Below are 24,558 nucleotides of genomic sequence, written 5' to 3' on the forward strand. Positions count from 1 at the left end.
ACAGCTTGGTGTGGCCCTCCTGGGAATTTCATCAGATGTTGGGCATTATTTCATCAAAAAAATTTTTTTTTCCTGCTGCTTTCACTCTTGCCTCTCCTGCTAGAAATCCTAGTACATGTATATTGGTAAGTTTGATGTTATCCCAGAGGTAACTGAGGCTATGTTCATTTTTCTTGCCTTTTTTTTTTTTTTCAGATTGTTTACTTTCTATTGATTGATAAGACAAACTTATTTGTTTGTCTCTGCTGGGTTTTTGTTGCTCTTGGACTTTTCTCTGGTTGCAATGAGAGGGTGCTACTCTCTAGTTGCAGTGCATGAGCTTCTCATTGCAATGATTTCTCTTACTCCAAAGGGCAGGCTTTAGAATTTTTGGGGTTCAATAGTTGTGGTTCATGGGCTTAGTTGTCCTGCAGCATGTGGAATCTTCCCAGACCAGGGATTGAACCTGTGTCTCCTGCATTGGCAGGTGGATTCTTTACCACCGAGCCACCAGGGAAGCCTTGTTGATTTCTTTTAAAGTTTGCTGATTCTTCTGCCATCTCAGATCTGCTGTTAGGTCTATGTAGTAAATTTTTCATTTGGGTATTGTATTTTTAGTTAAACTTTCTTTTTAGCTCCTTTTTGTCATTGTTTCTCTATTGAGATTCTTTGTTTGCTGAGTCAATGTGACCATATTTTCCTTTAATTCTTTGCATATGTTTATTTTAACTGTTTTAAAGTCTTTAAGTCTACTAGCTGAGCCCTTGCAGAATAAGTTTCTATTGACTGGTGTTTGGGTTTTTTCCTGTATATGAGTGAATCTTTCTTCTTTTAAAATTTTTTTAAAAAGTAGATAGTTTAGATCATATATTGTATTAACTCTGGGTTTGTATTAATTTTCTGAGGGTATTTTTAAAACTTAGTCTGAATGTAATGAAGTCTGCTTCCTCCATGTGTACACTCACTAATCAGCACATTTTTTAATTCTAATTTTTATTTTTTAACTTTGCTTTTTAGGGGGTTGTCCCTGCGTCTTCAGTGTTTAGTGGTCAGCCAGTGATTTGGACCAAGGTTGTGCTCAAGACATCTCAAACCTATAGACTTTTATCCTCTGCTGACTGATTTGTGTGGAGCACATTGAGTTCAGACAGTTCTCAGTTTTACGTTGACTTTTACTTTCCACTGGCCTCTTGGGTCTCCACAGTGCACATGCATACTTTCTCATTTGGTTAGGGATGTGTAGAGAGTTTATTTAACTTTTCTTCTTTCTTTTTTTTTTTTTTGCTGGCTGCACCACACTGCTTGCAGGATCTCAGTTCCCCAACCAGCGAAAGCATAGAGTTCTAACCACTGGACTGCCAGAGAATACTCTCTCTAGCTTTACTGTGGCTTTCATTTATAGGATTTCTCTGATAAATTTCCTGTTTGTTTACCACTCGGTCAACTAAGACTCCAAATTCAGAGGAGCAAAGCAGCAAGTTTTTCATTTCCTACTGAGTTCTATACTGTAGCTGACAGAGGTTTTTGCCGTCCTCTCCAGATCAAGGCCGCTTTCTTTGGGAATAAAGCTGTTGATTTTCATGGCCTTCCCTGCCCTAATAGAAGCTATTGTTCCCCAGCAGGTGGAAATAGAATGGGAGCAGTCCTAGGCATGAAGGGTACAGACTCCACTTTTCTGATGTAAGGCTCTGGCAGGTTCTCAATGATTTGTCCTGTGCCTTTTGTTGATTTCCATAGACCTGACACGGTTGTCCTTGGCAGTTTTATTCGGTTTCATTCCTGAGTTTTAAGGAGAGGATTTGCCAGCCTGTGACTGCCTCCTGGGCCTCTCTGGTGGCTCAGCCTCCAGTGCTGAAGACCTGGGTTTGATCCCTGGGTTGGAAAGATTCCCTGGAGAAGGAACTGACTACCCACTCCAGTATTCTTGCCTGGAGAATTCTGTGGGGCAAGAGTCTCCAATCTGTGGGGTCCCAAAGAGTCGGATGCGACTGAAGCGGCTAACACTTTCACTCCATCTTAGCCCTTCAGCCCAGTTTTTATTGTATTTTATAAAAGTACTGGGGCTCAAAGGATTAGAAATTGAAACAGTGATTAGTTACCATAGATTGTTTGACTAGCACTGAGTTAAGTAGTGGCAATAGTGAGTAGGCCTTTAGACCTTAAATGGTCTACAGACTCATGTGGCTTACTAGTTAACTAGGTAAAAAAATGTTTCTGCCAGAAATCTCCTGTGGGCTTACCCTTGGTTTTTGTGTACTGTTTTTTTGACATCTGAATGTTGAAAATCTTGAGATAAACAAAAGGACCTGTGAGTAGAACTCATGGCAAATTTTTGAGACCCTATTAAATTTACAATGTGAATTTATAGTGGGATAGGTATGCATCATTTTTTACCTTTTCCTCACTCATCACTGAATTCAGCACTGGATGACAGAAAGCCAGCTCTAGGGGTAACCAAGATTGGGAATATAGACTTAGTTGTGATTCTCACAGGTTACTAGTCTATCTTACATTATTCCTGATTCTGTCTCAAAGAGCCTTTAGAGACTAGAGAAGGGTGAGACCAAGCATTGTAATTTTATTTTATATTTTAAGAGTACTGATTTGTCAGATGATTTTATCTCCCAAACTTAACTGTGTATCAAAATTATTGTAGAGATTAAAACAATTTTTTTGAATCACTGTCTTAAGAGTGATATACTAGACTCTTTTTAATAGGTTTGCTGATAGTGACTGTTCTAGACGTGAAAACTGTTTGCCTGTCAGTGTCTTGACTATATCAGATTACAATGATAAGAGCAAATTCATAAGTAGTGTACTTTTTTTGTTGACTTCATCTCACATTTATATTTAGTTCTCTCTCTTCCTCTTTTCTCCTTTGCAAAACTGTTCAGCCATAAAATACCTCCACATTTGATATTTAAATCTCTGAAACACTAAAATAACTGACTTGAGCTTCATAGTTGATCATATGTGACCATTTCTTTATCCTGTAGTATCATGTGCTATCACTTAATTCCTTTGGTACCTTTTGTCTTATACAGGGCTACCAATATATTTCTCTTTTCCCCTCCCTACCTCAACTTTTTTTCACCTTGTAAAACTGAAATTCTGTACCCATTGAACAGTGACTCCCTATTCTCCCTTCCCCCAGCCCCTGACATCCACCATCTTACTTTTGTCTATGAATTTGACCGCTCTTGATAACTCATACAAGGGGCTTGGATGAAGCAGAGAGAATAGAGTAGCTGAGAGACGGAATGCTGACAAACCCTGGAGCCAGGCAGACTGCAGTTGATGAAAAGGGCCTTCTGGGGTATAAGGGGGCCCTTGTCATGCCCCTTTGCTCTAGGATAGGTTTGAGGTAATATAGGTACACGCAAACAAATCCTCTCGGGAAGACGATAACCTCACAAATTACTTTTACCATAAATTTTTAAAATTTATGAGTGTTTAGTACACAAAGAAAAATAATTAGAAACATGAGGCAATGGAACAATAACAGTATGGAACAAGAAGCAGTAGAAACAGAAATGACATATAGGAGACCCAAATATTGGACTTATCCCAAACGGACTTAAATATTCTTAAAGTGTTCAAGGAAATAATGAATACCTGGAGAAATTTAACATAGAACTGGAAATCTTGAAAATCTTACAATCTTGAAAGAATAAAATGAGCTAAGTTTCTCAACAGAAACAATAGAAGACAGAGGAATGATATCTTGAAAGGGCTGAATAAAAATAGCTGCCAGTCTACAATTCTACACACATCATCTGCAGTGAAAATATCCCTCTGAAACAGAGAAAAAATAAATGGCTTAAACAGAAATAAAACCCCCCAAAATAAAATAGAAATCGTCACTATCAGAATCCACTGAGGAAAATTCTAAAGGTATTCTGAATAGAGAAGAAGGATGGCCCAATTGGAGATGCAGGATGGCATGAACAGCAATGAAAACCACAAATTTATGGGCAAATCTAAATGAATATTGATTGTATAAAAATAATAAGAATGTCTTATTAGTATTTAAACATACATAAAGGATAATACAAAATCAATGACCCATAAGTTTGGAGGGACATAAGCTTTCTTGCTTTGTCAAGGAAGAGGGTAAAGCTACTAATTAATATTAGGATTTTGCAAGTCAGTAATAGTCAGACACGACTGAGCGACTGTACTGAACTGAACTGAACAGACATTATAATCTCCAGGGAAACTAGATACATAGATGTACCTTAAAGATACTATGCTAAGTGAAACAAGCCCATCACAAAAATACAAATATTGTATGATTCTACCTGTATGAGGTATCTAGATTAGTTAGATTCAGAAAAATAGAAGAGTGGTGGTCGCTAGGGACTGGGGGATATGGGCTATTGTTCAGTAGATTACGAAGTTTTAATTTTGCAAGATGAAAAGACTGCAGATTGGTTGCACAAAAATGTGAATGCACTTAATACAACTGACCATACATTTAGAAATGGTTAAGATGGTAAATTTTATGGTATGCATTTTTTTTTTACCGCAGTAGGAAAAAAATGGTGACTAAGCAAAAGAAGAATGTTCTGGATGTTGTTGTTGTTCAGTCACTAAGTCATGTTCAACTTTTTGAAACCCTGTGGACTGCAGCACCCTATGCTTCCCTGTCCTTCACTAGTTCTCCTGGAGGTTGCTCAAATTCATGTCCATTGAGTTGGTTGATATATTGCACTTTGCAGATAGTGTGTTGTTTTTTTCTTTTTATTGAAGGTTTGTAGCAACCCTGTATCCTCAGATGATGGGTAATAAAATATTTTTTTTAATTAAGATACATTCATTGATTTTTTTAAACATAATAAGATGTAAGTCTAAGACATATTGCACACTTCACAGACTACAGCATAGTATAAACATAAGTTTTTTTTTTTTTAAACAGTTTTATATGCATTGGGAAACCAAAAAATTTGTGTGACTCACTGTATTGTAGTATTTACCTTATTGCAGTGGTCTGGAACCAAATCTGCAATACCTCTGAGGTACAGTCTGCAGATCAGTGAACTAAGTGTCTATCTTAAGAAGTTAGGAAAAGAAAAAAATTCAAAAATGTTAAAGGAAATGGGATGATCAATGAATAATAGACTTCTATTATTTATGATATTTCTTCTTTTTCTTGCTTTATTGTAATTGCTAAGACCACAAGTTGACCAGAAATAATGAAGCAAGAAAATTAACTATGTGCTATATGAGATGATGAATGTGTTAATTATCTTGATCTTGTTAATCTTTCCACAATGTATATACACGTCAGATCATTATGCTGTATACTATAAACATATACAACTATATTTGTCAGTTATTCTTCGGTAAAGTTGGGAGAAATAAAAAAGAAGTAATAAAACAAGCATCTTGTCTTGTTTTTTTTACCTCAAAGGAAAAGCTGTCTCAGCATTTCAGCCTGTGTTGATGTTTTCTGTGGGACTTTTTAGATACCTACATAGAAAGCCCAAAAGAATCTAAACTATTAGAATTAGTGATTTTAACAATGTTGCTGAATATAAGATCATTTTACAAAAAGCAGTCCCACCTATTTACATCAGCAATAAGAAGTTAGAAAATGAAATCTAAAAATAGATGCTGCTTACAACTGTACCAAAAGTATAAAATAGAAATTTAATGAAAGATGTGTAAAAACACTATCAGAAAGTGATAAAACATTATTGAAAAAAAGAACATTTAAGTAGAAGGATATGCCACATTCATGGGTTGGAAGACTCAATATTTGAAGATAACTGTCATTCAAAATGGATTTATGTAATAGGTTTAATGCAGTTCCCATTAAGGGCTTCCCTCATAGCTCGGTTCGTAAATCATCTGCCTGCAATGCAGGAGACCTGGGTTTGATTCCTGGGTTGGGAAGATCCCCTGGAGAAGTAAATGGCAACCCACTCCAGTGTTCTTGCCTGGAGAATCCCCATGGACAGAGGAGCCTGGTGGGCTACAGTCCATGGGATCATAAGAGTTGGACACAACTTAGCAACTAAACCACCAATTCCCATAAAAAAAAAAAAAACACTTTTTTTTTTAATATAGTTAGACAAAATGATTCTGAAATGTATATAACAATGCATAGTGCCAAGAATAGCTAAAGAATTCTTGAAGGACAACAGCAAGGTCTGAGAATTTGTTGTATCAGATATTAAGATATGACAAAGTCACAGTAATTAAGATAATATGGAATAGCCATAAGTCAGAAATATAGACAAATGAAGAACAAAGCCTAGAAACAGATCTATTCATATAAGGAGTTTTATTTATTGAAAAGGTGATACTGAAGAACGCTGAGGAAAGGATGGTCTTTTTTCTGTTCTGAGACATTTAGAAATCCATATGGTAAAGATATATCTCTTGTCACTTACTTTACTTGTTTAGGCACTCAGTCATGTCCAACTCTTTGTGACCCCATGGGCTGCAGCTCACCAGGCTTCCCTGTCCTTCACTATCTCCTGGAGTTTGCTCGGACTCATGTCCATTGAGTTGATGATGTCATCCAACCATCTCATCCTCTCATCCTCTTCTCCTCATGCTCTCACTCTTTCCCAGCAACAGAATCTTTTCCAGTGAGTTAGCTCTTCGCATCAGGTGGCCAAAGTATTTGAGCTTGAGCTTCAGTATCAGTCCTTCCAATGAATATTCAGGGTTGATTACCTTTAGGATTGACTGGTTTGAGCTCCTTGCTGTCTAAGTAAGTAAGGAAGGTCGCTCAGTCGTGTCCGACTCCTTGCGACCCCATGGACTGTAGCCTACCAGGCTTCTCCCATGGGATTTTCCAGGCAAGAGTACTAGAATGGGTTGCCATTTCCTTCTCCCCTTGCTGTCTAAGGGAGTCTCAAATGATTTCTTACTTTACTTCATACCTATAAATCAATTCCAGGGTTTGGGCTATAGATCCAAATATAAATGGCAAAACAGCAAAACTTGTAAATGATAATTTAAGAAGACTATCTTTCCAGACCTGACAGTAAGAAGGACCATTAGTTTTTTTATTGTTGTTGTCATTTTTACTTTTTTCCTTAGTAGCATTTTTTATATGTTTTAATAGACTATTTTTTTAGAGCAGTTATAGATTTACAACAAATTGAGCAGGAAGTGCAGGGATTTCTCATATGCCTCCTGCCCTTAAACATACAAAACCTCCCCCATTGTCAACATACTTCACCAAAATTACACATTTGTTACAGTTGATGACCCTACACTGATACATCATTATCACTGAAATTCCATAGTCTACATTAGTATTCACTCTTGTTGTTGCACATTCTTTGGGTTTGTGCAAATGTACAGTCACATATATCTACTGGTATTGTATCATTCGGAGTAATTTAGCAGACCTACTGTTAAACTTCTGTGTTTTGCTTATTCAGTCTTTTTTCATCCCCCTTACCTCTGGCAACCACTGATCTTTTTATGGTCTCCATAGTTTTGCCTTATCCAGAATGTCATGTAACGGGTATCATACAGTGTATAGCCTTTTCAAATTGCCTGCTTTCACTTAGTAATATTCCTTCATGTCCTTTCGTGGCTCATTAGCTCATTCCTTTTTAGCACTGGCTAGTATTCCATTGTCTAAATGTATCATGCTGTGCTGCTGTGCTTAGTCTTGGTCGTGTCTGACTCTGCGACACCATGGACTGTAGCCCGCCAGGCTCCTCTGTCCATGGGGATTCTCCAGGCAAGAACACTGGAGTGAGTTGCCATGCCCTCCTCCTGGCGATCTTCCCAACCCAGGCATCGAACCCAGGTATCGAACCCAGGTCTCCCACGTTGCAGGCCAATTCTTTACCAGCTGTGCTACCTGGGAAGCCTGAATGTGTCATAGTTTATCTATTTACCTACTGAAACACACCTTGGTCATTTCCAATTTTTGGCAGTCATAAGTATAAAGTTTCTCTAAACATCCATGTTCAGGTTTTGGTGTGGTCGTAAGTTTTCATCTTTTTTGGTTAAATACCGAACAGTGCAATTGCTGAATCATAGGGTGAGAGGATCCTTAGTTTTATAAGAAAGTACCAGATTGTCTTCCGAAGATGACCATATCATTTTGCATTTCGAGTACTGATGAATGAGAGTTCGTATTGCTCCACATCCTTGCTAGCTTTGATGTTAATATTCTCAATTTTGGACATTCTAAGAGATGTGTAGTGGTAGCTCATTTTAATTTGCATTCCCCTAATGACATATGATGTGGCACATCATTTCATATGAGTATTTGCCATCCATATATCTCCTTTGGTGAGGTGTTTATTAAGGTCCTTGGCCCGTTTTTAGTTGTATTGTTTCTTATCGTTGAATTTTAGGAATTCTTCATAAATTTTGAATCTTTTGCAAATATTTTCTCCCAGCCTGTGGCTTGTCTTTCATTTTCTTGACAGTGTCTTTTGCAGAGCAGTTTTTAATTTTAATGAAGTCCAACTTATCAATTATTCTTTCATGTATTATACCTTTGGTGTTGTGTCTAAAAAGTCATTGCCCAACCTGAGGTCATCTAGATGTTCTCCTAAGTTATCTTCTAGGAGTTTTACAGTTTTATATTACATTTGGGTCTGTGATCCATTCTCAGTTAATTTTTGTGAAAGGTGTAAGGTCTGTGTCTAGATTCATTTTTTGGCATGTGGGTGTCCAGTGGTTCTAGCACTGTTTGTTGAAGAGACAATCTTTGGTTCATTTTGTATGCCTTTGTTCCTTTGTCAAAGATCAGTTGATTGTAATCCATGTGGGTCTATTTCTGAGCTCTGTTCTGTTCCATTGATGATTTTGTTTATTTTTTTCACCAATACTCTACTGTCTTGATTACTGTAGTGTTATAGTGTGTCTTAAAGTTGGTGTCAGTTTCTGAACTTTATTCTCTTTCAATATTGCGCTGGTTATTCTGGGTCTTGCTTCTCCATATAAGCTATTTTTTTAAATAAAGCAGATTTATTTATTTACTTATTCTTTCATTTATTTATTTATTTTTGGCTGCACTCTGTCTTCGATATCACACATGGGCTTTCTCTAGTTGTGGCAAATAGAGGCTACTCTCTAGTTTCAGTGCATGGGCTTCTTATTGCAGTGGCTTCTCTGGTGGCAGAGCATGGGCTCGTGGCACTCGGGCTTCAGTAGTTGCAGCATGTGGGCTTTAGAGTGAAGGCTCAATAGTTATGGTACAGATGACTTAGTTGCTCCATGACACGTGGAATCTTCCCAGACCAGGACTTTAACCTCTGGACCACCAGGGAAGTCCTTCATATAAACTTTAGAATCAGTTTTTCAGTATTCACAAATTAAATTGCTAGGATTTTGATTGAGATTGCATTTAATCTGTAGACCAAATTGGGAAGAACTGAAATTTTGACAATATTGAGTCTTCCTATCCATAAATATCTCTCCATTTATTTAGTTCTTTCATTTTTTTCCTCAGAGGTTTGTAGTTTGTAGTTAACCTCATATATATCTTATACATACTTTATTAAATTTATACCTTATTTTCTTTGATATGCTAATAATATTGTGTTTTTAATTTCAAATTTCACTTGTTCATTGCAGTTATATATTAACCTTGTATCCTGCAACCTTGTTATAATCACTTAAATCCAGGAGTTTTTAGTAACATTTTTAAAAATTTACTATTGAAAACTTTAAATTTTTGTATAAAAAGTAGAGAGAATAATATAGTGAACTCCCATAAACCCGTAACTCAGGTCCATAATTTGTTAATTATGTCCACATATGGACACATGTCCAATTACCCACCCCAGTGGATTATTTTAAAGTAAGTTTCTGACATCATCTCAGGGAAGAACTTTTTAAATAGACATAAAATCACTAACCATAACAGAAAATTTTCATGTCAATGCATTATTACATTAAAATTAAGAACTTATATTTATCAAAAGGTACAGTCAAGAAATTAAAAAAGGTCACAAGATGGGAAAAGAAATTTGCAAAGCAGTGTGATATAATATACTAAAGCTGAAGATGTGCATACCCTATGACTTTTTTTTTTGCTCTTTATTTTGGAATATAGCCAGTTAACAATGTTGTGATAGTTTTAGGTGGAAAACAAAGAGACTTAGCCATATACATGCATGTATCCATTCTCCCCCAAATTCCCCTTCCATCCAGGATATCACATAACATTGAACAGAGTTCCTTGTGCTATATAGTAGGTCCTTGTTGGTTATCCATCTTAAATATAGCAGTGTGTACATGTCAGTCCCAAACTCCCTAACTACCCTGTCCCCCATCCTTCTCCAAGGGCAACCATAAGTCTATGAATCTGTTTCTATTTTGTAAATAAGTTCATTTGTATCATTTCCTTTTAGATTCTGCTTATAAGGATGTCATACAATATTTCTGATATGTCTCTTTCTCTGTTTGATTTAACTTCACTCAGTATGACAATCTCTAGGTTCATTCATGTTGCTGCAAATGGCGTTATTTCATTCTTTTTAATGCTGAGTAATATTCTATTGTACATATATACTACATTTTCTTTATCCCTTCCTCTGTTGATAGGCATTTAGGTTGCTTCCATGTCTTGGCTGTTGTAAACAATGCTGCAGTGAACATTGTAGTGAATGTATTCTTTTGGACCATGTGTTTTTTTTGTTTTTTGTTTTTTCAGATATACAACCAGATGTGGGATTGTGGGGTCATATGGTAGCTCTAGGTTTAGTTTTTTAAGGAACCTCTATACTGTTCTCCATAGTGGCTGTACCAATTTAAATTCCCACCAACAGTGTAAGAGGGTTCCCTTCTCTCCACACCCTCTCCACCATTTATTGTGAGTGGACTTTTTGATTATAGCCATTTTGACTGGTGTGAGGTGATATCTTATTGTAGTTTTGATTTTCATTGCTCTAATAATTAGTGATGGTGAACATTCTTTCATGTACCTCTTGTCCATCTGTATGTCTTCTTTGGAGAAATGCCTATGACTTAACTTCTGTTCCCGCATATACTCAAGAGAAATGCATTTCCAGGTACACCAAGAGACTTGTACATTAATATTCAAAACAATATTGATTGTACTGGCCAAAAACTCTAAGCACCCCAGTTGTCCCTCATTAGCAGATTAGATTAACAATGGTGTATTAATCATACAATAAAATATTATTTAGCAAAGAATAGACTATATTTACTTGTAAGAAGACACATGATCTTACAGGCACTGTAAAGGCACACACACATAAAGTGTTCAATTCCATAATTGTAATTTCATATATAATAACTCCATATATTTCACAATAAAAATTTTTTTAAAGAATTTATTAAGATAGATGGACTTAAACAAGTGTGCTATTTAGGTAGTATGTTTCTTACATTCGGAAGTATAATACTTAAAAAATCTAGTGTCCACTTTGTGATAATTGTAACAACTATTTAGAAATAGAAATATTTATAATCAAAGTAGATTATTGATCCATAAGTCAGTTTAGGAAAGAAAAGCTGACATATTTAATTCTTATTTGCACGAAGGTTAATGAATGAAGAATGACAGATTCTACAGTGCTGTACATTATGAGAAAAGTCATTATTTTGTTGGAGACAGAAGTATGTAATTAGATTTGTCTTGTTCATTTCTGTAGTTTGAAGTATGGGGGATGAGTTGGGATAGGGAAGGAAGACATTTACTATTTTACAGTGCTAGAGGAAACATCCACAGAAAAATCTTTTATAATGAGAAGTAGGATATCTCTTAAATCTAAACAGAAATTAGTTCTACCACATAGTAATTCTAAAAAAAAATTGCTCCTCCTTACTTTCCTTCAGCTTCTCAGGAATTCTGCCAGTTAGTGTGCACTGATCTTAGTAACTGAAGGTTTGTTTTACTTTTAAATATCATAGTTCATAAGTGTTTTAATTTTTTTGACTTATGGAATTGAGTTTCTTCCTGGACTAGCTAGCAGAATTCTTGAAAATCTGAAGGACCATGAGGAACAGAAAATAGTTTAAAAAACAAAAATATAAAAAAACAAAAATAAAAACCTGTGCGTTCAACTCACCCAGTTCCTGTCTTAAACCCAGAACTATGGCATATATTGTAAGGACATCCAAGAGTGATGATTCCATAAAATAGAAGAGCCATTAACTAGAGAAATATCAGCAAAACCTAAAAAGAGGATTTAACTTGTAAGAGAAACTAAAAATAGGCCCTTAGTAGGGGAAAGTATGTTTTTCTTTAGACGTAATGTTTTTCTTCAGACTCAGCTCACACAGATGCATATTAGAAGACTTGATTTATTCACAGACTGATTTTCTGGTTTTTGGATTATCTAGTTTCCTTGATTATACACATACTTAAACACACACACACGTTTTTACTGGCTATCCATCTTTTAGACACACCACAGTTTATTTTTTACTTTCACAAAGGGCAGGAGGAGATTAACAAGTGGAAAAATGAAACTCAGTCAGTCCTTCTCACTACTTGGAAGTAAAGAAAAATTTAGCTAGATATTTTACTTTTTATTCTATTTTAGTGCCACTTTCCTTAAAAAAAAACAAACTGAAAGTTGGCTATAAGCAGATATCAAAATAATTGCCAAGTGGCTTCATAATTTTCTAAATAACTATTTGAATTCATGTAATTCATGTGGATATATGTACAAAGTTTTGCAAATAAAATATTAGTTCAGAGATAATGTAGAATTAGCAAATAACATGTACTGATCTTAGTCATTGAAGATTTAGTTGAGTGGTTTTTTTTAATCACAATTTTTTAAGTGCTTTAATCTTTTCAATTTATGAAGTTGAGTTTCTTTTTTGAAACAGTTGACAGGATTCTGAGAATCTGAAGGACAGTATGCAAAAGGAAATAATTTTTTAAATTACTCATTTTATTTCATATGTGGGAATACTAATTCCAGACTAATGAGAGATGGCATTGAGACAGAAGAGGTTGGACATTAAAATCAATATTATTGCCTCCTGGCTGTTCTCTGGAATATATCACTAAGAAAATTTTGAAAGGTGGTGGACTGAATTTCCTATCTTCCATTCAACCAGCAAACCTTTTAAATAATGAGACCATTCAAGAACTTTTGGAACTTAAAAAATAGAAGCTTATTCTGTTGCATCTGCTTGAAACCTGGGAAAATCTACTAGTAAGAGTAAAGTAGAATTTAATTTCTTGCTTAATAAAAACCGTGACTTTCCATCAAGCTCTACCTTGAAAAATCAGAACTTATTCTTGATGTTAGGAAATTTCCCAATGTAAATGTCTATAAAAAGAGGTACAAAATACATCAGAATGTAGTTGAAAAAGCACTCAGAGGAGCGAAGAAAAAAATTAATCAGCTTTTAAGCCTAGATGACTTGCTTAGGAATTCCCTGCTGGCCCAGTGGTTAGAACTCGTGCTCACTGCCGAGGGTGTGGGTTCGTTCAGTCCCTGCTTGGGGGGAACTAAGATCCCACGAGCCTTACAACAAGGGCAAAAAACAAACAAAACAAAAGACTAGATGATCAATGAAAGCAGAAATAACAGAAAGGTAGAAAGCTGTTTTCTTTCATGAAAGACCCACTTAGCAGATTGGTTGTTGAAGTGTGGATTTTTCTGGACATTTAAGCTACATTAGTTATCTGAAATGGCTAAGAAGACCAGTTAATGAGACCCCTTACAACCCACTAAGAATATTTTTTAGGTTAGGCCATTGTCAACTAGGATGGAGGCTTCTTAAATAACTTTTAACAACTTAATATATTTTAAAAGTGTTAGCATTTCAGAAAGCTATGGTAGAAATACTTAAAGCAAACTAGAAATCTTACAAAATGGCACTTTGACATAGTTGCCTTTCTTAATTTCCCATCTCTGATTTGCTTCCCTTCTAAGCCTGATTCCCCTTTATTTATACATAATCCCCCCACCTTTTAAAATTGGTATCTTATTTCTTACACAAAACAGTCATAATTCTTCCAAGCTTGGTGGTAAGTTGACAGAAGCAAGAATTACCACCTAGGAAGCTAAAGTTGGTGGCATCTTCAATTTTGAAGTTGTGAATACACTCCTAGGCTTTAGCAGTAGTGCCTGTGACAGTATTCTTTTCCTTGCACTCACATTTGTACAACATAACCCCCATCCCTATGTGTGCCATTAGTTCATGTGAAGAAAATGAACTCCACCATGTAGATTATTCTCAAAATTGGCATGAGAAAAAGCAATTGCAAGAGACTAATTATTTTCTTTTAGGTGGTTGAGTACTGGCTGTGTTCAATCTAAAGGAGAACTTCAGATTCTTTAATTGTTCATGAGATAACACTTCTGGTACGTTGCCTCTGCTTATGAGTTTGCCTTTTAGTTTTTAAGAGGGAGTTGATACAGTTTGAGAAAATATGACAAGTGATTATCACACTTGTTAGGTTGTCTAGGGTTCTTCACCCCTGGTCTCATTTAATTGGCTCATAAATGTATGGTCTGTCTTTGGCCATGGTGAAATGTGAATAATTTTGTTATCCAGCTTGTTTCATGTATGTATGAGGAATATCAGGGAGTAATAACAAAAATCTGAGATCCTTGGAAGAAACATGATATACCACCTTTTTGTTGAAATAATGCAACTTGGGAACTAGTATATTTGATGAGTTACAGCACTAACGGGTAGCATAAAACTTGGACTCAGTCTTTGATTCTGCCGTAGGTTTCTTACTGTAGACTTGGGTACTGAATAGTACCATAACTGATTTTTCTCACCATTGTAAAGTTAAAAGAAGGTATTTCGGAAGGGATCATATTTCCATCTTTCTTTTTGCTTGTCAGATCGGATGATATAGTGATTTACCATCATGTCAGTGAAAAAATACATAAACAATCTAAAACAATAGGTTTTTAGTTGTTAAATTCAAAGACACACATTCAGTAACCCCTGTGAGAATCCTTAGACCTACTCCATGCCTGGGAAGCTCCCTCTATGCTTCTCTCAACTGTAAGCAGCCAAGAATTTGGGGGGACAGCCTTTTCCATGAAAGAAACAATCTTCTCATTGATAATCAGATTGAATTCACTTCAGTACTTTCAGAGAGCCTTACCATGTCTTCATAATATTAATTCTGCTAAATATTTTTAGGTAGAACGCCAAGTAGTAAAGCTTTTAATAAACTCCACCTCATTTGTTACGGTGGGGGTGTAGTATATGCATTTGTTGTCGTTGTTCAGTCTGTAAGTCGTGTCCCATTGTTTGCGACCCCATGAACTGCGGCACACCAGGCTCCCCTGTTCTTCACTATCTCCCAGAGTTTATTCAGATTCATGGTTATGCTATCTAACCAACTCATCATCTGCCACCCCTTCTCCTCCTGCCCTCAATCTTTCCCAGCATCAGGGTCTTTTCCAGTGAGTTGGCTTTTTGCATCAGGTGGCCAGAGTATTGGAGCTTTAGCTTCAGCATCAGTCCTTCCAATGAATATTCAGGGTTGATTTCCTTTAGGATTGACTGATTTGATCTCCTGCAGTCCATGGGACTCTCAAGAGTCTTCTCCAACGCCACAGTTTGAAAGCATCAATTCTTTGGTGCTCAGCCTTCTTTATGGTCCAATTCTCACATCTGGAAATGACTGCTAGAAAAACTGTAGTTTTGACTATACAGCCCTTTCGTGGCAAAGTGATGTCTCTGCTTTTTAATACACTGTCTAGATCTTTACTTCCAAGGAGCAAGTGTCTTTTAATTTTGTGTCTGAAGTCATTGTCTGCAGTGATTTTGGAGTCCAAGAAAATAAAATCAGTCAGAGTTTTCAGTTTTTCTCCATCTGTTTGCAATGAAGTGATGGGACTATATGCCATGTTTTAGTTTTTTGAATGTTGAGTTTTAAGCCAGCTTTTTTACTCTCCTCTTTCACCCTCATCAGGAGGCTCTTTAGATCCTCTTCACTTTCTGCCATTAGAGTGGCATGGAATTACTGTATCATGATAATTATATCTTCAGTTATTCAAGGAGCCACCATATAGCTTTCCACAGCAGTTGTATCATTTTACATTCCCACCAGCAATGTATGACTGTTTGAATTTCTCCACATCCTCACCAGTACTTGTTTTCTCTCTTCCTTTCCTCCCTCCCACTTCCCTCTGTCCCTTCCTGCTTACCTGCCTTTCTTCCTGCCATCCTCAGAGTTGTGAATATAATCAGAACTTTTAACCAAATTAATTATGAAAATACAGTTTGGTCTTCAGGTTAAATTATTAATTAAAAACAATTAGACAATGTTTCAAAGTTTTTTGAGTATGTGTTCAGTTATAAAGAAGACATAGAGATAGATGTCCAACAGACACATAAAAAGGTGCTTAACATCACTAATCAGGAAAATGCAGCCCAAACCATAATGTGATACTGCCTCACACCTGTAAGAATAGTTATTATTAAAAAGACAAGAAATAGCAAGTGTTGACCAGGAAATATAGAACTATTCATCAGTTCAGCTTCTGGTTATGTATCCAAAGAAAGCAAAAACATTAACTTGAAAGGACACATGCACCCCCATGTTCATTGCAGCATGATTTACAATAGCCAAGATATAGGAACAACCTGAGTGTCTTCATATGGTGGAAGAATGGATAAAGAATGTGGTGTGTATTTATACAATGGAATATTATTCAGCCATAAAAAGAAGATATTGCCATTTGTGACACCATTGATGGACCTTGAGGACATTGTACTGAGTAAAATAAGTCAGAAAATGACAAACCATATGACCTCATTTATATGTGGGATCTAAAACTTACAGAGGAAAAGAACTCATAGATACAGAGAACAGATCGATGGTTATCAAAGATGTTGGGTGGGAGGAGGGCCAAAAGGTACAGGGGTATCTTTGGGTAAAGGGGGTCAAAAGGTACAAACTTCCAATTATAAAATAAATAAGTCCTAGGAATATAATGTACAGCATGGTGACTCTAGTTAATAATACCGTATCGCATATTTAAAAGTTGCTAAGAGAATATATCTTAAAGTTCTTATCACAAGAAAAAAGTTTCCCTTAACTGTGTATGTTGATAGATATTAACTAGACTTTTTGTGATCAATTCACAGTATGTACAAATATCAAATCATGCTACATACCTGAAACTACGTAATGTGATGTTATATATATATGTGTGTCAATTATACCTCAGTTAAAAAAAAAAGAAAACTTGTTCAAGTCTGATTTGATACATGTGATAGTCAGACTCAGGTATTTCTATGTTGTCCTCATTGAAACAACTGTTGCCTGATTTTTTAAGCCAGTGAAAATGATATGTTTTCTAATGTTTATAAATAAGTCAGTGATACTGTAAATAGCATATTTTATCCACTAAAACTAGTGTTGGTCATTCAGTCTTGTCTGACTCTTTGCGACCCCTGGACTATAGCCTGTCAGGCTCCTCTGTCCATGGAATTCTCCAGGCAAGAATACTAGAATGGGAGCTATTTCTCCTCCAGGGGATCTTCCAACCCCAAGGATCAAACCCAGGTCTTCTGCATTGCATGAGGGAGGTGGGAGGGGGGATCGGGATGGGGAATACGTGTAAATCTAGTGCTGATTCATGTCAATGTATGACAAAACCCACTGAAAAGATAAATAAATAAATTAAAAAAAAAAAAAGAAAATGCAGGCAGATTCTCGACCATCTGAGCCATCAGGGAAGCCCGCAAAATGTTCCTAAATGTGTAGTATTTGAAATAATTCCAAGGAACTTGTGAGATGGTTCCTGATAGAATGAAATAGATGGTAATCTCAAGGGTTCCTCATATCCTTTATGAATCTTACCTGAGTATAATATTTAACTTCAGTTTTTTTCTTTAAAAATTTATGATCTTTTATCATAGGGTAGGTGCAAAAGGATGAGATCTTACCTCATTTACCAACAGTGAAATTAACTAAATCTTAGGCTTACTTTGCATGAAAAAATAAGAGAACTGTTAAATCACTAAATATTGTTGGTAGGAATTAAAATTTATTTTCCCTACAATGTTGAGAGGCACTTAAGCTCCAGTTCATTGAAGCAGGATTTTTTTAATCTACTTGAGTTTGTTAGTATAAGTAAAAAGACAATATTAGCTGGTGAATAGACAAGTTAAGATGTTAAATTATTGCTTTCCCATTTTGGCAAATTCATGATTTAGAATATAAATACAAAATGGGCATTTGTACCCCGGGGGGCTGACCTGTCCAGACTGAAAGTCAAACTACAGGTTTCTTGCCTTGGGCTTCTGGTTGAGTTTGGCTGTTGGGCATCATAAGGCAGGAGACCAGAGGCAGGGAGGAGAGTGAGATAGGCGTATCGGTTCCCCTAGTCTTTGCCTGAAGGGTCACTGTGGTCTTACTGTGTCCTCTGATTAAAGGACTGTTATCCTATGGCCATCTCCACACCAGCTGAAACAAAGATGAAAGAGCCTTCTGTCTCCGGATTCCAGTAATTGCTCCCTCCTTACCGTCTTTAAAACCTCCAGTAGCAGTATACATGGCTGTTCTTAGCCAAGGAGTACTGTGCTCTCTTTTGTGGTTTCCCTACTCCCTACCAGCACCTTCGAAAATAGTCCCTTCATTAAACTCTCTTCACATTTCCCAGTCTCAGTGTGCTGTTTGTTTCCTGCTGAGATCCTGACTGAAATAGCTTCTGTATGTATTTTTAATCATTATCCCAACTGGTATGCCAGATAAACTCTAATAATACTTATGCTAATTTGGGGGAGGTGATCACTGAAAGTGTTTGCAGAACTACCCTTTGTTTTCATTGAGCTTCATTTCATCTAGCGTGTTGTTAAATGGAAAAAAATAAAAGGTGTTAGATGATGTATAAAAAGTTAATGATACCAATAGCTTATTTAAATATAGGTCCCAAAATGCTGTTTTAAGTATCCCCTCTTGGGATGGGATGGGGAGGGGGGTTCAGGATGGGGAACACATGTACACCCATGGCTGATTCATGTCAATGTATGGCAAAAAACCACTACAATATTATGAAGTAATTAGCCTCCAATTAAAATAAAAAGAAAAAATAAAATTAAGTATCCCCTCTTAAGAATCTGCTGCCAATGCAGGAGATGTAAGAGATATGGGCTTGATCCCTGGGTCAGGAAGATCCCCTGGAGAAGGAAATGGCACCCGACTCCAGTATTCTTGCCTGGGAAATCCCATGGACAGAGGAGCCTCGTGGGCTACAGTCCATAGGGTCGCAAAGAGTCAAACACAACTGAGCGTTCAAGCACCTTTCCCTAAAAAAGATTGGTGATTGGATTCTTGGCTAAGATTACTGATGTTTTTTGTATCATCTCAGTGCTCACTAATGTGTCTTTGAGAGAGGGTACAGTTGACCCTTGGATAATATGGGGGTTAAAGGTGCTGACCCCTGAGTGCAGTGGAAAATCCTTCCAGTTGGGCCTCAGTGTCCACAGTTCTACATCTGTGGATTCAACCAACTGCAGATTGTGTGTGCTGAGGTACTTACCATTGAAAAACATCTGTGTATAAGTAGACCTGGGCAGTGTTCAAGGGTCAGCTGTACTTAACAGCAGTCAAGTTATACCATCTGGATAACCTAAAGCAGTTCTGAAAAGGTTGCTCAGTAGTATTTTGGCTGTGTAAAATTTTCATCTGTATATACTATGTTTCTTTGCATTTAATAAAGATAATTCAGTGTTAACCGTATTAGGTCATCATCTAGAAAATTCAGGCTCTAAGTATTGAGTTTGTGTAAATGTAACCTGATTTTTCCTTTGGGTAACAATGACGAAACTGCCAGTATTACAGAGGTTAAAAATTAATTCACAATTCAGTGGTAATTGACAAGCGTACTTTCTCTTGGAATGACAGGCTGTATTCATATCCTCTTTTCTACTTTTAGAAACAAAATACTGTTATCATTCTAATGTATAAGTTATCAATATTCTGCAGCAACTCGGAGGTATTATATAAAACACATTATAAAGATTGAGCTATAAAAGAGGCTTTAATTAAAACACATCTGTAATAATACTAAAAGAATTTGGAAAGTGTACTAGAATATTACTCTTTTTTTATACTCCCATCTTATTCTGTTCAGACTGCTCTAACAAAATACCACAGACTGAGTAGCTTATAAACAATAGAAATTTACTTCTTACAGTTCTAGAGGCTGGAAATCTGAGATCAAAGTGCCAACATGGTCCAGTGAGGGCCTTCTGGGTTGCAGACTTCTTGTTGTGTCCTCACATGGTGGCAGAGGTCTCTATGGAATCTTTTTAATAGGAACACTGATCCCATTCATGAGAACTCTGCTCTCCAAAGGCCTCACCTACTAATACCATCACTTTAGGATTTCAGCGTATGAATTTGGAGGTGAAAAGACAAACATTCAGACTATTGCAACCCCTTTTCTCAAATTTTCCCCTTTTACTTACTTTGTTGAAATTTGAACTCCCAAAGTACTCCCAAGTATGGTAGCTTGGATCTGCAATGTTGATACCACTTGAGAGTAAAAATCTCAGGTCACACATCAGACTCTTGAATCAGAACCTGCTATTTAACTTGAGATTCCTCCAATGATAAGTATACACATCAGAATCTGAGAAGCACTCTAGCTATTTCCTGGGATCACATCTCATTAGAGTAAAACAAAGTTGTCAAGTGTAAAAGCTGAGGTAATTTGTTGATCACATAGTCATGGGTAAAGAAACTGATTAAATTCACAGATAGCCTTTTCTTTCTAAGTGCAAACTCTTGTCTATAATTTCTTACATTGAACTAAGTTCTCCCATTTATGCTATTAATATAAACACTGGTACATTGCTTTATTATATATTATATTGGGAACACAAGCAAATATATTTATGAAATTCATAGTCTTAAGAATGTGATGTGTGTGTGCAGTCTAGAAGTCTAGAAGATGGAAAGTACTTTTATGTGTTGTTATTAATGTTATAGAAACTCTCATTCTCACATTTTCAGATTTGTTAGTGTTAAATTTTACCTTGAGCTATTTCCTTACAGTATTTTTAGAGGGACTTTTATATTAGGATAGTTATAGATATCAAGGATTACTGGACAGTCTAATATAATTGATTTCAATATTTGTCTCAAGTTGTGACAATTTCTACTAAAATCAAATTTAATTTCACAATTTGAATGCAAAGGTAGTTATCAGGTATGTAGTAGAATTTGCAAAATAACAACTAAGTTCTGTTTAGTTCTTAGCTCTTTATGGGAGAAAAGCAGCTAGTATTGGCCCTTACATTTTGCAGGCTGTTATGTTAGTTTTGGACCCTGTTGAATATATTTTTCTTTCTCATTCTTTCAGATTCATCAGGATTCATTTTTGATTTGCAATCCAATACTGTACTGGCCCAAGGAGGAGCTTTTGAAAACATGAAAGAAAAGGTATGTCTAGTTACTGTGGATAGGAAACTTGAATGTCTTGTTAAAATTTAGGTACTAATAAAATAATTGGCTACAAAACTCATTAAGAAAGTGAAAATTAAGAACAAAACTGTATGAATGCCATGGTATATCAGAGAGTAACTCCCATGAAGGTTTTGAGGAATCAGAGCCTGTAAGTATGAACAATTTTCTTTACACGTATACATATGCATATATTTATTCTAAATTCTCTTGGACATCTTAATATTAATTAATACAACAGTATATCTATGGCTAAGTGTGTCTCTCATTTGCTAACATTCTTTAAGGAATAGTCTGGGTAGGATCGTCCCATTCACTTGAAGAGGATTTTTAAGACCAGGAGCCTTGAGGGCAAGAAGAGAAATTTTCTAAGTAACATACCTTTGGAAGGGAACCAGGTTGTCTTTAGTAATATAACCCTTAATGAGCTATATTGAGAAAAAACATAAAACAAAAGCTTTACATGTGTTCTCCATTTCGTTTAAAAAGTAAATCTTTGATTCTGGTGTCATAGATACATATTGGTTCAATAATATAAACAATGTTGCATTTTCAGTTATGAGAATTTTGCCTTTATCTTTGAATCTGTAAGTTTTGCCTAAAGCCCATTTTCTAGTGATCATAGTAATTTTTTGCTCATCTCAAAAATGTATATTATAAATTCACCCTCTTTGAATTATAGATTATATACCATCCCACTTGTATAGTTTTAAGCCTGAAACAAAAAAAAAAGTATAGAATGACATGAAAGAAAGCAAGTGTACTAAAAAAGACTTAGGTCCTAATACAGGTTCTGCTAATAACTTGAACAAGATTCTTTACTCCTCTTCATCTGTAAAAGGGCTTTCTTTTCGAGCAATATGGCAGACTAGATATCCTGAAAACATTTCTAATGTAAAATGGTTACAAATACATATTGAAAATGATATACATCATTTTAAATGCATAGCCGAGGAATTCCCCGGTGGTCCAGTGGTTAGGATTCCATTTTCATTGCCGAGGGCCCAGATTTACTCCTGGGTCTGGGAACTAAGAATCCTGCAGGCTACATGGCCTGGCAAAAAAAGAAAAAAAGCATAGCTGAACCCAAGAAGGGATATCCCTAGGGGCCAAAAATAGAGAAGAAACTGAAAAGCTGAGTGGTGAGCCGGAGCTGAGTAACTCTGATGTGTTTTGCCAGTCTCAGTAATAAATGGGTTTTTACCACCCAAGGCCCCAGATTTAGCTCAAAGCTTGTTCTGGGTTAGAAATTGGAACTGAGATCTTATATAAGGTTGAGATCCTGAAAATGTTTCATCTTCAGGGAAAGGTAAACTAAAACAAATCTTCCCACTGACTTTGAACACAGTATTAATATTCTTACTGTAAATGTTCAGAGGAATATATTTAAGAAGTAAAAATAAACTCAACTTTCTTCATTAGTAGTAATATTATATTCTGTAATTATTTTATAATATTATAGAATAAAGCAAATCAAGAAATATGTTAATGTTTTTAAGAGCTAAAAACTTTCAGTTTAGAGAAGAGAAATACATGTTTAAAAACCACTTTATAAAAAGTCTTTATAAAAAGTCTCTTTATAAAAGTCTTTATAAAAAGTCTCTTTATAAAAGTCTTTATAAAAAGTCTCTAAGTCCACTGGTTAGGACTCTGTGCTTCCACTACAGAAGGCATAGGTTCAGTCCTGCATGCTGCACGGTGTGGCCAAAAAAAAAAAGCGCCTTTTAATATTACATTTAAACTGATGGTGTCAGTATAAATTTATGTTGTAAAAAGCAAAATTTCCTAGTTCTGTTCACTGAAAGGACCTAGAAATAATCACATCCTAGTATTAGGTTGGTGCAAATGTAATTGCGGTTTCAGACTGAATTTTAAATCATTGTAACTAGGCTCAAATGTATCTTTAATCAAAATAGAAACCATTTCAATCAACACATTTTTGCCAACAAGAAGTAAGCTTGTTTATTTTTATAGTGTAAAAATCCATGCTTCAGGAGCCAATGAACTCTTGGAAAGCATTCTCTGCCTCTTGCTGGTTATGGAAGCATTTTCCCTGCAAAAGTTGTCAAGATGCTTGAAAAAGTGGTAGTTGTTTGGCAAGAGGTCAGGTGAATATGGCAGATGAGGTAAAACTCCATAGCCCAATTTTTTAACTTTTGAAGCAAATGTTGGTTGTGCGAGGTGCAGTCGGGCGTTGTCATGGAGAATTGGGCCCTTTATGTTGACCAATGCTGGTTGCAGGCGTTGCAGTTTTCAGTGCATCTCATCGATTTGCTGACCATACTTCTCATATGTAATGATTTCGCCAGATTCAGAAAGCTGTAGTGAATTAGATGTGCAGCAGACCACCAAACAGTGACCATGACCTTTTTTTGGTGCAAGTTTGGCTTTGGGAAGTGCTTTGGACCTTCTCGGGGCTTCCCAGGTGACGCTAGTGATAAAGATCCCACCTGCCAATGCAAGCGAAAACCTAAGAGATGCGGGTTCGATCCTGGGGTTGGGAAGATCCCCTGGAGGAAGAAATGGCAACCCACTCCAGTGTTCTTGCCTGGGCAATCCCATGGACAGAGGAGCCTGGCAGTCTACAGTCCATGGGGTCGCAAAGAGTTGGGCACAACTGAGCGACTAACACTTTTACTTTTCTTTGGTTTTGAGAAGTGTTTTGGAGTTTCTTCTCCATCCAGCCACTGAGCTGATCAATGCTGGTAGTCGTATAAAATCCACTTCTGTCGCACATCACAATCCATTCGAGAAATTGTTTGTTGTTACACGATAAAAAAGGATGACACTTCAAATCAGTGGTTTTTTTGATTTGCTATCAGTTCATGAGGTACCCACTTATTGAACTTCTTCACCTTTCCAATTTGCTTCTAATGCAGAATGACCGTAGAATGGTCGATGTTGAGTTCTTCAGCAACTTCTCGTGTAGTTGAAAGAGAATCAGCTTTGATGATCCTTTCATTTGGTCATTGTCAATTTGCAATTGCCAGCCACTGTGCTCCTCATCTTCAAGGCTCTCCTCTCCTTTACAAAACTTCTTGAAGCACCACTGCACTGTACCTTTGTTAGCAGTTTCTGGGCTAATGCATTGATGATGTTCAAATTGTCTCCACTGCTTTATGACCCATTTTGAACTCAAATAAGAAAATTGCTTGAATTTGCTTTTTGTCTAACATCATTTCCCTAGTCTAAAATATATATTATATAAAATA

The 24,558-nt window shown here is 36.2% G+C and overlaps 2 protein-coding genes across 2 annotated transcripts in view; both read left to right on the forward strand.

Moving 5' to 3' along the window:
- LOC122427692 (tubulin alpha-1C chain) overlaps positions 1-24,558 on the forward strand; it is a 1,128,437-nt gene that overhangs the window by 180,189 nt on the left and 923,690 nt on the right. The gene's annotated exons all lie outside the window — the stretch shown is intronic.
- The window catches only part of SPATS2 (spermatogenesis associated serine rich 2), a 75,808-nt gene that overhangs the window by 11,825 nt on the left and 39,425 nt on the right, over positions 1-24,558 (forward strand). Inside the window, exon 2 of the mRNA XM_043447356.1 lies at positions 21,246-21,325. Within this exon, the coding sequence (XP_043303291.1) occupies positions 21,246-21,325 (80 nt within the window). The remainder of the gene's footprint in view (positions 1-21,245; positions 21,326-24,558) is intronic.

This window comes from Cervus canadensis, chromosome 25 (assembly GCF_019320065.1).
Source record: "Cervus canadensis isolate Bull #8, Minnesota chromosome 25, ASM1932006v1, whole genome shotgun sequence".
Taxonomy (NCBI): Eukaryota; Metazoa; Chordata; class Mammalia; order Artiodactyla; family Cervidae; genus Cervus; species Cervus canadensis.